Source organism: Elephas maximus, chromosome 9 (assembly GCF_024166365.1).
Source record: "Elephas maximus indicus isolate mEleMax1 chromosome 9, mEleMax1 primary haplotype, whole genome shotgun sequence".
NCBI classification, from domain to species: domain Eukaryota; kingdom Metazoa; phylum Chordata; class Mammalia; order Proboscidea; family Elephantidae; genus Elephas; species Elephas maximus.
In genome coordinates, this window is record NC_064827.1 from 4171394 (window position 1) to 4187083 (window position 15690).

Here is a 15690-nt window from a genome sequence, read left to right on the forward strand (position 1 = left end):
ACCCGTCCCCAGGGTGATAACGCCAGGGGAATGTCAGTGAGTGGACTGTCCACCTGTCCCCAGGGGTGATAATGCTAGGGGAACACCAATGAGTGAAACAACAGCCCGCCCCCAGGGTGATAACACCAGGGAAAGTCAGTGAGTGGACTGTTCACCTGTCACAAGGGGTGATAACTCGAAGGGAATGCTGGTGAGTGAACTGACTGCCCATCCCCAGGGATGATAACAGGACCCGGAGCTCGAGGGACACCACCACTGCAGCCGTGATGCTTAGGGGCTACCTCTCCCTGGCGCAGCCTGCCCAACAGGGAAGGGGCCTAGTCATCCTTTCCCAGAAGGAGGACCCTGGCCAACCAACAAGGAGGACTCGGTTGAGGTTAGAAACCCATGGAGCAGGCAGCAAGCCAGCCTGGACTCAGAGCAGCCCGCCCGGCTTGGGCTCTGGGCCTGCCCATCCTCCTCCGACTGGAGCAGGTGGCAGACGGCTTCCCAACAGCATCCTTGCTCAGCACAAGCCAGAGCAGGCACCCCGTCGGACTCTCACTCTTCCTCAGAGCACCTGGCCCAGGAGGGCCTCACAGCTGACATTTGGGCCCCGGCCTTGGGTCTGCTGGGCAGGACCACAGGCTGGGCAGACCTGGCCATGGTCAAACCAGGGCTGGGCATTGCTCTGGTCACCAACTGGGGTGGGGTGGTCATTCTGCAACCAGAAGGCAGCTCTCCCAGAGAGATTGGCTGCGGGGACCCATGTGTCCTCTCTGGGGGGCTGTCCTGGCTCATGACCAGTGGAGGGCTGAGAGGGGCTGTGCTCCTGGGTGCACCAGTGCCCCTTCATGGGGCGTAGGGAAGCACGGGTGGGCAGTGACCAAGCCACGGGGACCTAGGTTGCAGGAGCCTCAAGAGCAGATGGGGGGCTCACCTCAGATGGGACAGGGTAGTCGGGTGAGAACCATGGGGGCTCTGGAGGGCAGTGTGGGGTCGGGGTGCTGGGCCCCTAGAGGAGAGTGGGTACCAGCTGCCACCCCCGGCTTCATGGGGGAGATTGAAGGCCATACCCCTCACTCTGCAATTGCCAGGAGCTAATGGCCACGAAGGGAGACACAGGCTCTGAGCCCATGAAGCAGGGGCTAGGCTCCCTGGCAGGGGCACAGGGCCGCTCCCTAGGAAGTATCCCCTGGGCTGAGTGCCCTGTGCTGCGAGCAGAGGCCCTGAGAGGAGTGGGCGCATCTGTCCCTGGGGGCAGGAGGAGTGAGGCTGACGGACTCAGGGTCGGCCTGGACAAGATCTCCGTGACAGCCAGAGCGTTAAACCCAGCTCCAAACTCAAGTGAGAGAGGCAGATACAAGACTGGGCACAACCCTGACCACAACCTGGGGCAGAAGCAACGCCCCCAACCAACTGCACAACAGGCCAAAGGCAGCAGGAGCCTTGAGGGTGAATGCAGACAAATGTCACCTGCCCGGCTGGGGATGGCCCCATCACAGGCCTGCAGCAAACGTCCACAGGGCTTGCCCCGGGAGAGCTGACCAGGGGCCCTGACCCCAGAGCCACCAGGCCCCTAATGCCCTGGGGCAGGAGTGCTCAGATGGCACAGTGGAAGCCAGAGGGCAGCTTCGTTTGCAGGCAGACACCGTGATGGGAAGGGGACCCCCACGTGAGGGCCAGAGGCTCTGGCTCAGCCCAGGAGAGCACCTGGGGGAAGGGCTGCTGCCCACCTACCTATCACCTTGAGGCTGTTGGGGACAGAGGGGGCAAGGTGGTCTGGGAGGACAGAGGCCCAACCAGGGAGGCAATTCCAAGGACACCTCCCACAGAACACCCAAGAAAAGGGGCCAGTGCTGGGGCAGGTAGTTAGAGGGAGGTGACCACTGGGCAGATGTGGAGCGGGCACCTGCTCTTATGGCTCACAGGGCTGCTTGTCAGGAGCTCCCTCTACACCAGGTGCCTGTTGACAGGGGGCTCAGGGCACAGGGTGAGGGGCTAGGACTGCCTGACAGCAACATGTGACCCAGCAGCCTGCAGGCCCCCACCTGGCCTCCCCAGAAGGGCATCCACTCAGCTCGGAGCAGGGTCCTGCTGGGCCCTGGGGGGCTGTCAGTGAACACAGGGCCCAGGCATCACAGAGGGGCAACAGGGAGGGCAGGGCTGCAGGGCAGGAACCGAGTCCCTCGAGAACCGACTGAGCCACCTGGACACGGCCAGGGCGAGAAAGCCCTGCCCACGGAGCGGCCCAGGGGAGGGCAAGCACTGTGCAGGGCCGGTGGGGCTGTGCACAGCCGGTGGGGTACAGAGGCCCCCGGGGGCGGGGGCCCGAGTGGGGGACAGGCACTCACCGAGCTGGGGTTCAGCCCCACAGTCGCCTCCACGTATGTTTCTGTCTTGGGCTCCACGGCCAGCTCAGCCTCCAGGATCTTCTCCACGGGCATGTCCTCATTGGCAGTGCCAGCGGACTCCACCTCATTCTCATTGCGGTCCTTACCCCGCTGCCGTTCCTCCTGCACAGCTACAACCACAAGGGGGGTGGGGAGGGGGATGGTTAGCCTGTGCCCAACGCCAGCACCCAGCGAGGCCGGTCAGTGCCAGCTCTGAGCCTACGCACCCAGCACCTGCCCCACAGGGCCCCGGACCCCAGCCCACCTCCTCCACATCCTCAGAGAACCCAGAACTGTCCCACCCACCTCATGCTAATCCATCTCAGCACTGATGCCAGGAGCCCCCAGGCCAGCCGGAGGCTGGGGGAGAGGGCCCCACTCTTACGGAGCCAGCAGTTCAGGACCGATCCCAGCAGAGGGAGAAGAGCTTTGATGGGCATAGAGTCAGGGAAAGTGAGGGAGGCTTCCTGAAAGAAGTGGCACTGAGACCGGAGAAGGAGGCCAAACAGGGACAACGTAGACGCAGAGGAAGCAGCCTGCACAAAAGCCCGGAGCCGGGGCAGAACACGCTCCTTATAAGGATCAGCCCGCGCAGAAGTTGACGGGGAGACAGGACAGGGACAGGACTCTAAGCAGGGTAAGGTCCGACGGCAACAGGATGCGTGAGTGTGTCTCAGCAACATATGGGGCTCCCATATGTAGCCTCCCAGCTACATGTGGGGGCGCTATGGGGAGACCAGAGTTGGAGGGCCAAACTTGGCATGAGGCAGGCGGTGGCCTGGGTAGGCTCCAGGCCGGCCAGGGGGAGCAGGGACGGGATGCAGAGGACTAGTCAGGCTGTGGTGCGGTTTCCGGTATCCCAAGAAGAAAAGCCAGTGGGGAGCAGACCGAGAGGGAAGGATTCGTTTCAACACCAACCCCTCAGAGCCCCACACAGGAGGAAAGGCCAAGGCATCTCTGATGGGCGTTTCCAGGCCACAGACTTCCAAGCCTGTGCAGCCCAGGTCCCTATTTCCCAGGAGGGGGTCCCCAGCAGGCCTGAGCCAGCACTGGAGCATAGCACCAGGCTGCAGACCCCCACCCAGAGCACCCACAGGCCACGGTGATGGCTACAGGGCCCTGAGCCCCCTGGGCTGACCCCATGCCCACCCTCTGCTCTCTGGTGGGTGCAGTAGGACTGAGCAGAGAGCACCCCTATGTGGCTGGCTCCACCTGGCCCCTGAGCAGCAGCAGGGTGTGACCATGGCGAAGCCGCCAGGAAACAGCCAGCTCCAGGGGTCCAGGCAGAGTACAGGGAGCAAATACTACGATATTTCAGGGAAGGAAACAAGACCTCCAGGCCCACCTGCGAGGTTCAGGTCAGCTGATGCCGACAGTAGCTGGGCTCCGGCCCACTGCCCGGCCTCCGGCCAGCTCTGGAGACAGGGCTCACAGAAGAGGCCTAAGGCTGGAGCCTCCCCAACCCCCCAGCCAGACGCTACCCGGGTAGGCTGGAGGCTGGGGTCTGACCTCCCTCAGCCCACCCCCCAACCCACATGGACTTGCCTCTCCTTCCCCACCTGGACGTCTGACCTGTCTAGAGCTACGTCCCCACAGCCGAATCCCAGCCTCCACGCCCCCGATCCTGCCACCCTGCCCTGCACTCTACGACCCTGACTCCCTAGCACCGGACACAGACGCCCACTCCCACCTGCCAAACCTGTCCACTGCCAACCATGGCCACCACCCTCCTCCCACCTCCCACCTCCCACCTCTTGTCCTTCACAGGGGCACCTGCTCTCCAGCTTCCTTGTGAAATTGAACCCCAGCTCTGTCAGGCCCACCTCCAGGGAGCCCCCAAGTCCCACCCACTGCCCGGTGGGCCCATCCCCCTCCCAGGACTCCACCCTTGGCCATACCTCCCTCCCACAGGCACTCCAGGCACTTGGGACTGCTCCCAGCTCGTCTGGGGCATCCACACCAGAGTCCAGGAGGGCCAGGCTGCACACAGCCTGGACGGTACTTTACAGAGCCCCCAAGGAGCGCCCCTCTCCTTGGTGCTCCCGACCCCCATGGGCAATGGCTGTGAACGAGCTGCCCCAATGCCACCACACCCTTCCCTCTGCTGCTTCACGACACCACCCCACAGCTCTGGGGGGAAGGCCCTTCATCACCCCCATTTTACAGACGAAGAATCCGAGACACAGAGAGGAGAAGGACCTGTCCGAGCGAGTGACTGGCAGAGCTGGAGAAGCAGCCAGGCCCCAGGGGTCCCCAAAGCATGCCCTGAATCCACACACCTCACTTCCCCTCAGTGAGGGCTCTTGGCTCGCTCCCGGGAAAGCCCCTGCTTCCGCGGCCACCAGTACTCTCTAACAACCGGGGACACACGGGACACTGCCCCTCCTCCTGCTGCACACTGTCTGTCAGCCTGCCTGGGCAGTGATCCCTGACACACGCCCCCTTCTCCATTCTGGTGCCAAGTCCCAGGACAGAGCCTTCCAGAGGGCATCATGCAGCCTCGACAGGGCTTCTCACGCGCCCTAACCTCTCTGGGCCTCAGGCCAGATTCGTCCCTCCCCACCCAGGACCTCTCTGTCGACGGCAGCATTGTCCACCGTCCACCCTGCAGAACCTCCAGCCCTGCCCTGGGCTCTGAGGCCTGAGCTGCAGGGAGGCCTCACTGGCCTCCCCGCCCTCCAGGGTGGCCTCATCCACCTGCATCCAGCCTGCACCGCACGGCTGCTCAGAGTCCCCCAGAGCGGGCCCCACATCCTTCCTGAGTTGACAGTCCGAGCTCCACAAGCCCCCACAGGACAAGCTTGAGGGGGAGAAGTTCCATCCACGTGGCGAGATTCAAGGGCAGGAGGCGCGCCAACCCTGCACATCACACCAGCTGGGCCCAGGCGCCAAGCACGAGCCCGGAGTTGGCACTTTTGTAAGCTTGGCCCTTCTGGAAAATCTGGCAGCAGCTGGGCAGCTCAGGAGCCTGGAGCCAGCAGGCAGGTGGTGAGGAGCCCACCAGACCTCAGAAGGCCAGTCTGGCCTGGCCTCTCCCGCCCAGGCCTCCGAGACACTCCTGCCACAGCCGCTCAAGCACAGCAGGGCTAACATGTCACCTTCCCCAGTGTCACCACGGAGGACATGGTCATGGGATCCAGGACAGCCAACCCCACGACCTGAGCGTCCTGTGAGGCAAGAGGCCCCTGCACATGTGGACCTCGGCCCACACATCTGGGACAGCACTCAGGGCGACAGGGACCAGACGAAGACCCTGAAGGTGGGCCCCAGCTGAGAGGCATACGTCTTAGCTCCTCATGCCACCAGGTGGGGAAACTGAGGCCCAGAAACCCAAGGAAGTGTGGCTTCATTCTCAGCCCAGAGGGAGCACGAAGCTGTAGTCGGACCCCCCCAGCCCTGCTCTGCCCCAGGTAGCCATGTGGTGCTCCCTAACCACTCTGGGCCTCGGCTTCCCTGTCTGCAGGACAAGAGCCACGGCACCTTCCTTCCGGATGAGTCCACAGGCGTGCTGCAGGCCTCGGTGGCCATCACTTTGTCACTGGGCCTGAGGGGGCTTACCTAGGGCATAGGAGCCCAGGTGAGGGTGGCCACTGGTGTGGGTCACTGGAGCTGGCAGGGGCAGCGGGCAGCTTGTGGGGCTCCTGGGCACCTGCATCCTCGGCAGGGCGGCCGGGAATTAATTAGCAAATGTTTTGCAAAGCACTTTGAAGCCACCAAGAGCCCCGCAGCCCTGAGCAGCATCGTTGTAAATATTATGGTTTTATTTATAGACGGCGGGCGGCAGGCCTGGAGAGCGGGCTTACGCTTTGCCAGCTCAATCACCTTCGAGACAGAGTCGTGTTGACTTCTGCTGCACTGGCGCCGGGAAGCCTCACCTCGGGCGGGAGGCGTCTGTAAACACAGCACCGTGTTATCCTGCGGCTCCCAGCCTTGGGTGCGAGGGCGGAGGGTGGCAGGGGAAGGGGCCAGAAAGGCACTGCTGGGCAGCTGGGATGCCCTGGGTTAAGTCCTCCCCATGGAGGTCCACGAGACAGGCGAGCCGGACCCCGGCCCAGGAGGATTGCTCCTCCAGCAGCCGTCAGCCAAGCATGTGCCCGGGACGGGGGTGGCTCCTCCGTAGTAGACAAGACCCCACTATAACCAGATCCCTGACATCAGGAGACACACTGGCACTGGACTCGGCACAGCAGCCCCCCGGCCAGAGTGTGGTGTCTCCACCCGCTGGCGCCCCCACCACTAACTTCCCTGGGGCCAAGCAGGACACCAGAGGTGATGAGCAGAAAGCCCTGGTTGGGGCGTCCTCAGAGACCGCCCACTGGGCGGGTCCTTCCCCATGACTTATCCAGGCCCCACTGGGTCACAGCCAGGGCCGGGCCCTGGGAAGGCCAGGACTAGACCTGCCCACGACAGCTCCACTTCAGAACAGCCAACTAAGACCCAGAGAGGGGTGTCCCGCAAACTCACACAGTGAGTTCCCGTCCTGTCGGCTCCGAGGACGTATCCCTCCTCCCCCCAAGGGAAGACACGCACCTGCACATGAGAAGGGTACACGCACAGGCGTGGCTACTGTGACCCAACCCACCATGGACAACGCACAGTGCCACACCTCCCGGGGTCTTCCCAGCAAGCCTGTGAGGACCTTGCTGGTCACTCCACCACACAGATGAGGAAACTGAGGCTTACGGCAGCAAAGTTACTGTGCGATGTCTCCAAGCCAGAGAGCACCACGGTGGCCCTCAAGGCCAGCCAGGGCTTCCCCATAGCAGAAGCGTGTGGGGCCACACAAAGCCTGTGCACATGCACGCACACACGCGCGCACACACACACACACACACACAGAGACACTGCCGCTTCCTCACTGGCGTTCTCAAGAGCCAGGGCACAGGGAGCAGGAAGCAGAAGGAGGCAGGAAGGAAACAGGGAGAGGCCATCCTGAAGGAGGAGAGGGAGAGGAGCCAGGGCTAGTGTCAGCCCAGGGCAGGAGCCAGGTCTCCCCGAGCTGGCCAGGAGCCCCCTGAGGGTAGGGCTCATCTCTCCCATAAGACTGGGGTGCCTGCAAACCAACACCAAACCAAACCCACTGCCGTCACGTTAATTTCAACGCCTAGCAACCCTAGAGGACAGAGCAGAACTGTACCGCAGGCTTTCCAAGGCTGTAATCTTTACGGAAGCAGACCCCCACACCTTTCTCCTGCAGAGCGACTGGTGGGTTTCAACCACCAAACTCTGGGTTAGCAGCTGAGCACTTAACCACTACACCACCAGGGCGCCTCTGGGGGTGCCTATAAAAAAAAAAAAACCAAACCCACTGCAGTCGAGTTGATTCCAATTCATAGGGACCCTATAGGACAGAGTAGAACTGCCCGATAAGAGTTTCCAAGGAGCACCTGGTGGATTCAAACTGCCAACCTCTTGGTTAGCAGCTGTAGCACTTAACCACTACGCCACCAGGGTTTCCAGGGGGTGCCTGTAGGCCCCCTCAAAGCCATGCAGGGTATTCTAGACCCAGGTCTCAGCTCCCTGTCCTCAGGCCCGCTCCCCACCATGCCCCCCGGAATGCTGCAGAACGAGTCCAGGGTGGTTGCTTGTGTGCACAGGCCCTGCCGTTGCCCAACCCAAGATGCTATCGGCCTGCGACAGCCCTTGTTAGCCAGTGCAATCAGAGGTGGGGCAGAGGTCTGCCTGCCCGAGCCTGGGCAGCGCAGCCCCTCCTATGCAGTGCTGACCCATGCATCCCAGGGCCCTTCCTGCAGTCAGCCTGCCCCGGCCAGTCCACCTCACACTGTGCCAGGCCACAGTGCCCTGTGCAAGCCTCAGGTTCCTCAACTGTAACGGGGTGTGATCACCAGGCCTCTGGGGGGTTGTGTGGCATCAAGGCCAGTCTGCGCAGCTGGCCACCTGACTGGCATTAAGAAAGTAGGCAGGACCTCAGGGCTGACACCCCATGCCTTATGCAGCCAGCCACCCTGACTACCCCTGGAGCCCTCCTCGAAACAGTTGGCCCAGGAAGCAGGCACAGGAGGTCTGCGTTTCAGACCTTGCTCTGTGGGGGGCCGCAGGCACCACCCGACCACCTCCCAACCCATGTCCTGTGCTTTGGCAGCACCGAGGTGCCGCGTGGCTGCAGGCTACAGGTAACACATGGGCTGCACCGTGGAGCCGCCACTGCAGTGCACAGTGGTGGTGGTGGGGGGGTGCTCCCACCCTGCCAAGGACAGACATTGGCAACAGAGCCCATTTAGCACATGGGCTTACCCATGCCTGGCCGCCCACACTGAGTAGGGGCCACCAGAGGCACCCCCGCTGGGGAGGCACCGTTTTACGGCTGTGTTTGGGGCGTGAAAGGGCCTCGTGGAAGGATTTTTACTGCACATTCACGACTTTTAAATCTAGCTGAGACAAAAGGCGGGATCCCTGCTGGACCAGGTATTTATCTCACAGCCCATAAACCAGGTCTCGCTGCCCACACTGCCAGGGAACGGCCAGCGCACCAGAGGTGCCCATCAGACGTGGATTGGAGGCAAGGCACGGTGTGGGGGCCGCCCAGGGCTCAGGGCAGCCGGCAGGGTGCTGGTGGGGGGGCCTGCTCAGGTACCCACCTCTCTGCATCCCATCTCTCGGCCTTGTGTGGTGGCAGCGGCACTGCACCCACAGTGAGCAGGAGGGCCTGGAGGTCCGGCTGGGGCCTGGCATGGGCCCCTACACGTGCTTACACGAGACCCGGGACACAGAGCAGGGCTGGGCTGAAGGTTGGCTCTGCAGTCCCCTGGGTGTGACACGAGGCCAGGGACACAGAGCAGGGCTGGACTGAAGGTTGGTTCTGCAGTCCCCTGGGTGTGACGGGGCTCCACCCACAGGCCCCTGGCCCCTGGAGGGTCCCTGTCTGAGGCTGAGGAGCACTGTTCCCCTTCACTGTGGACACTGGGGCCTGTACAGAGCCTGTTCCCCGCAACCGACATGCAGCCCCTGCCTGACACCCCATCCTCCAGGCGTCAGCCAGACACCCCTCCGCCTGCCCAGGCCTTGCTGACGCTCCCCACCACAGGGGCCACAGGGGGCTAGGGCCCATACCTCAACGAGGGTCTGCCTCCTTCCCACACACTCATGCTCTTCCCCTTACCCTGGACACCCAACAGGTCCTGCCTCCCTGCCCATGTGCACATGAGACCGTGGCCTGCCTCACACATGTGGCCAGCCCTCCCTGACACAGGGAGCCCAAGGAGCTGGAGGTGGACGCACACCTCCCAGCCAGACACCCCCTCAGCCCTCTCACCACTGAAAAGGGACAAGATGTGGACTGGGAGCTGACCCAGCTGTGTGACCCTGGGCAAGCCCCTGGCCCCTCTGGGCCTCGGTTTCTCCATCTGCACAGTGAAGGGCAGGCCTGACAAGTTCTCAGCACCCCATGAACCCCGTGTCCCAGTGAGAAAAGCCCCGCCCAGGCCCACGGGCTTCCCTCGCTGCGGGCTCCGCACGGCAGGTCCACAGCCCTCCAGCCACCCTCCCACAGCCCCTTCGAGCACTGCCAGCTGCAGCCCTGACTTGGTCATGCCAGGGACCATGGCGACAAAGAGACTTGGGCCACCCTGCACTTCCTGCCCCCTCCCACAGTCCCCGCCCAGCCTGGCAGCCCCTCAGGAAGGAAGTCCCTCAGGAACACAGGGCCCAGCTGGGGTTTCAGCTTCTCAGCAAGAACAACTGAGGTTGTACAAGCACGAAAAAATCCAAAAAGAAAAAACACTTAAAAATCCAGTCGCCCACCAACGCGCGTGAGGCTGCCCCCCAGGGTGAGACGTCAGCTCCTGTGAGCTGGGGTGCGGAGAGACCTCAGGGTGGGACATCAGGCCACGCTCGGCCCGTGGAGGCTGGGGGGCGGAAAGTGAGACGAACCGCCAGCCACATGCAGGCCACCACAGGAGAGCCAGACCACCCTGGTCCCTGAAGAACCTTCCAATCCCACAAGGCCGAGGGCCTGAGCCTGGGCTCGACAAACCACAGGTCAACCATGACTGCCCTGTACCCACAACCAGCCATCAAAGAGTGCGTGCAAACCACACACAAAAGAATCTCCTCAGAGTGAGGAGCTACCAAGCCTAAGGGAGAAACGGAATACCGGATGGGGACACTGAGGCCCAGGGACAGCAAGGGCTGGGACGTGGGCTGGGACACAGGTCCGGCTGGAATGTGACAAACTCAGCGAGCACACAAGTATGTCTTCTGTGATCCCCATCCTCCATCACCCGCAGAACGGCCGTCAGTAAAATGGGCTCAGACATCCAAGGCAATGTGGCCCGCCCGAGGCTCTGGTCCCACTGATGAAGGGCCTCTGAGCCCTGCTGCCCCAAGGACAGGGACTGGAACAAGGCCAGGACCATCCCACATCCACCTGAACATGGGACATGTCCTAATGGTCTCTGATCTGCCCACCAGAACCAACCATGCAGGCCCCAAGGCACCTGCCCTCCTGAGTTCCAGGTGCCTAGGTCTCACCTGCAGCCCTGGCTCACTAAGTGTCTGCCCAGGAAGCCCCTTGCCCTGGCCACCTGCTGGACCAGGCCCACTCCGCCCCTGCCAATCACCACCTGGCCCCACCTGACTAGTGGCAGGCCCCAGTTGGCTTTGTCTCTTCCAGAACCCCAGGGTCAGGCATAAGGCAGGCATTCAGTAAAGACTAGTGAGAGCCAAGTGAGGCTGTGGGGGGAGGTGCTGGCACTGAGCCAGACTCCAGGTAGGTCCCAGAGGCCCCACCCCATTAGAGGAAAGCAAAGGGCTGTCACCTAGAAAAGAAGGCAGCATTTGGTCACCCCTCAACCTGGCTCCAACACAGACCAGGCAGCATGCAGGCCCTAGGGGCCATCCTAGAGGGCACAGTGCCCCCTCCCTGTGGCCCTGGGGACACCCTGGAGGGCACAGCCCCCCTGCACATGGCCCTGGGGGTGCCCTGGAGGGTACAGTCCCCCTGCACATGGCTCTGGGGGGCGACCTGGAGTGTACAGCCCCCTGCACATGGCCCGGGGGGGGGAGGAATGCCCTGGAGGGCATAGCCCCCGGGGGCGCCCTGGAGGGCACACACCCTGGACTGTCAGGCAGGCAGCTTGTCCCAGCCCAAAGGGGTAAAAAACAGGTTGGCCAGCCACCTCTGGGAGCTGCCAGCAGACTTGCCTTGTGCAGGAATCGTCTCTGACCCTCAGGCCCACCCCCCCAGAACTCCAAGGTAGGGCACAAGGAGGCCCCGTGGGTGGGGCACAGCTTTCCTCCACTACCAGCTGCTCCCAGGTCCCCGACCTAGGCCCTCTGTCCCTGTCTATTACCCTCCCTCCCAGCCCTGCCTCAGCCCCCACTCCCTGCCCTGCCCCCTGCCCGCCCTACCTTCCCGCTTCATGCCCATGGCCAGGCACTTCTGGTAGCGGCAGTACTGGCACCGGTTCCGCTGCCGCTTGTCGATCAGGCAGTCCTTGTTGTCGCGGCAGGTGTACGTGAGGTCCTTGCGTACCGTCCGCTTGAAGAAGCCCTTGCAGCCCTCGCAGCTGTACACCCCGTAGTGTTTGCCTGCAGGCAGGTGGGTGGGCGGCGGGCTGTGGGTGGTGAGTGACCCCCAGGGGCCGAGCCCGCCACCCATGGTCCCCACGAAGGGCCTTTCTCCCCACCATGGCCTCCCATTTTCCACACGCCAGCTTGGCTCTCTGCTCATGGCGCCGGCCCTGGGGTGGAGGGCAGGGAGCAAGCCCTGGACCAGGCCAGTGCTGTCCCTGCCTCTCGAGGCTCAGTGTCCCGCGAGGGGCCTACACCTCGCGTGACCCAGAAAAGAAGCACAGCCACGCTGCCCTCCTTGCCATTGTCACCGCAGACAGCATCTTCCGCTCCAGCAGCTTCCCCGATGCCCTGCCCACGTCTGGTCTCTCCCCACACACCTTCAGGCGGAAGGCCCTCCCCACACTCTCCCTCTGCCGGGTGGACAGAGCGGCCCGCCCCCGCCGGTGGCCTACCTGAGGAGCGGTCCCCACAGATGGCACAGATGTGCTTGGTGAAGGACGCCATGTTTCCTGAGGGGTGGGCGGGAACCTTGAGGACGCCATTGAGGCCCAGCGGGGGCTTGATGTCCTCAGTGCTGCTGACGAGGTTCATGGGTGAGCTGAGCTGCAGAGGGGCGGCAGGGCAGGGCAGGGCAGGTGAGGGGCGCCACGCCCAGCACCCCCCAACAGCTCTCCAGCAAGGAGGGCACTACCGCGCCCCAGCTTCACAGAGAAACTGAGGCTGGGCACACACAGCGGAGTGCCCGTAGTATGCTCAGCCCCGACTTGCTCAGCCAGGCTCGTGGAGGCTACCCTGCTCCCTCGTAGAGGGAGCTCTGTTCTCCCACACCAGGTCCCAGGATCCCACCATCGTGCCCAAAACCTCCAGTGCCACTGAGGAACTCACAGTACCACCAAGGACCCATGTCACCACTGAGGACCCCACTGCACTGCTGAGGACCCCACTGCACTGCTAAGGACCCCATGGAACTAGCAAGGACCCCTGGTGTGGGAGAACGGAGCTTCCAGGGCAGGGCAGCCTCCACAAGCCTGGCTGAGTAAGTCGGGGCTGAGCATACTGCTGGCACTCAGCTGTGTGTGCCCAGCCTGTTTCTCTGTGAACCTGGCGTGTGGCAGCGAGGACCCCATGTCACCACTGAGGATCCCATGTCACCACCAAGGACCCCATGTCACCACCGAGGACCCCACTGTACCACTGAGGACCTCCATGGCACCACCGAGGACCCCCATGGCACCACCGAGGACTCCATGACACCACCAAGGACCCCATAGCACTGCCAAGGACCCCACATCAACACCTCCCCTGCAGGACATCCTGAGAGGACATTAATGAGAGCCACCTCCCATCACTGAGCCCCCACTATGAGCCCACCCTGGGGGAGGTATGCCCTCTGGGTGCCTGAACTTGGAGCCACCCATGAGGGAGGTACACTTGGCATTCCCAGCACACAGGTAAGGACACCGAGGTCCACATCACAGCTAGGAATGAGGAGACCTGGGGCCCCAGAATGTCCCAGCCTCCCACTACACTGCCCTGCCCAAGGCTGGTGGGCTAGACCTGGGGTCTCTGATGGCATGACACAAAGTGGAGGGGGAGTGGACTGACCCAGGCACTGGTGGCTGTGGCCACCACCTGCCCTCCGCCCGTCCGGACAGCACAGCACAGCGCAGAGTTCGTGCCAGGAAGAGGCGTGGGAAACTCACCCAGTCACCCCGGCAACAGCTGCTGCAATGACACAGCAGTTTTGGTTCCCCTGCCTCCGCCTAAGTCTCCCATCAGCACGAAGGGCCCAGGCGTATCCTTGCACCCCCCCACCAGCCGGTGTCCCGGGGCGTCAGGACCCCAGGCCAGGAAGTCCCCACCCCCCCACTTCTGCAAACCCCCAGCAAAGGCGGAAGTCAGGAGCCTGCGGAAGTCTCTGGGGTGGGTGGCAGCCACCCGCGCTGCCCCCTGGTAGCCCCAGGGACCCTCTTGCCACCTCCCCCTTCCTTCCCCAGAGTCCCAACCCCCAACCCCCCTTCTCATGGACAGGAAGAACGTGGCTGGAAGCCACCCCTCAGCTTCATGCATACCAGCCTCAGTGCCTGGAAGGATCCGCCCGGGGCCTGAGGCAGATGTGGCTGGGTCTGGGGCCCAGGGTGCAGGGACTGGGGGGCTCGGCATGGCTGGGTCTGGGGCCCAGGATGCCAGGGACTGAGGTGCTTGGCGTGGCTGGGTCTGGGGGCCCAGGGTGGCAGGGGTGGGGGGCTTGGCGTGGATGTGGAATTCCCCTGGGCTGCCAGCATCTGCAGGGAAGGTCAGGGCTGTCAGGAGTCAGGAGCCACGGTGGGCGGAGGGTGTCCACTGCAGAAGTGGGGGCCCTTCTGTGATTTAAAACACGCCGCGTGCACCGTCTGGGTGTCAGAGGCACTGAGAAGGTGCCGGGGCAGACCCCGGAGTCTGCTGAGCACCGTGACATGCTGGACCGTGCATGCACGCTCGCCTATCACTGCCTGGGAGCTTGGGGACGTGCTGCCTGCCCATTTCCCAGATGAGGACGCTAAGGCTGGGACTGGCTGTGGCAAAGCAGGGCATCCAGCCTTGCTGAGTGGGGGGAGAGGAAGCAATTACCAAGCACATGGTCCCCCTGCTGCAGAAGAGCTACTCAGCTGGGGAGGGGCACCCCTCATCCCTACCTCATTCAGTAAGGAAGGGGTGTGCACCCCTCAGTCCTACCTCATCCACTGTCCACTAAGTACACGGACAAGGCCTGGCCATCTCAGATGTACCATGTAGGAGGGAGGGGGCTGTCATACAGAAACAACCCTAAGGCCTCTGAGAAGGGTCACAAAGGGGTACAGGCTGTGGGCCGATTACCCCAGCTAGGTGTCTCCACGGAAGACGGCCCCGGCTTTGGGTTCCACCTCCCCCAACTTCATGACTCTGGGGATCATCTCACCACTTTACCCCGAGTCTCCCCTTCTGCAAACAGGCAGAGTGCCAGTGTGCACTCAGAGGACTCCCGGCCTTGCTCGGAGCAGCACCTGGCCCACGGTGCACCCCACACAGGCCAGCTGGGAGGAGGTCCCCACAGCACTGCAGTCCACAGTGGCCCCCCAAGGGGACAGGCAGCCTGCAAGGACAGGCAGGGGGCATCCCAGGCAGAGAGCCACCAGGCTAACATCTGGAGGTGGGAACACAAAAGTTCGGAAAGGGGGGGCAGGTCAGCTGCATACAGGAACAGCTGGGGGGGCTGACCCTAATCCCATCCTTAACCATCTGGGGCCAGGACTGTAGGTGCCTGCTCTGGGGTCCTAGCAGTAGGGAGCCACTGAGAGCATGTGGGCAGGAGTCCCTCAGGCCCGAGGCTGGGCACCAGGCACTCTGTGGGCAGCCAGCCCTTCCCCATGGCGGGGGAGCCCGGAGGCCGTGGTAGACTGGACTGACTTGGCACCACCAGGAAGGACTTGCTCATTTCCTCTTTCTCAGGCTGCCCAAAACCACACTGGGTGGTAAAGGCCCCTTGAGTGCAGCCCTGGGCCTGGTGTCTGCCCTAGGTAAACTGAGGCAGGGCTGCAGCAGCAAGGTGGGTGGCTGCGGCCCCCACCAGATAAGGTCCTCTCGGGCAGATGGGATGGAGTGGTTACCCCCTCTCTCACCCCCACCCCCCCGGAATCAGTGGCCGAGCCGCTCCCAGCTGGGAGAGCGGCCATCAGTCCACCTTGACCCTGGCGGCCATCAGTGATCTAGGCCCCTTCCTCCCTCCCTTTGCTGCTCTGGGTGCTGGCAGCTGGGGTGCCCGATA

General features: G+C 63.2%; 1 protein-coding gene across 4 annotated transcripts in view; it reads right to left on the reverse strand.

The window, feature by feature from the left end:
• The window catches only part of RXRA (retinoid X receptor alpha), a 106865-nt gene that overhangs the window by 12949 nt on the left and 78226 nt on the right, over nucleotides 1-15690 (reverse strand). For all 4 annotated transcript variants that reach the window (XM_049896367.1, XM_049896364.1, XM_049896366.1 and 1 more), the window contains exons 3-5: nucleotides 12359-12509; nucleotides 11742-11921; nucleotides 2334-2503 (exon numbers count right to left, since the gene is read on the reverse strand). In XM_049896367.1, the coding sequence (XP_049752324.1) occupies nucleotides 2334-2503; nucleotides 11742-11921; nucleotides 12359-12509 (501 nt within the window). The remainder of the gene's footprint in view (nucleotides 1-2333; nucleotides 2504-11741; nucleotides 11922-12358; nucleotides 12510-15690) is intronic.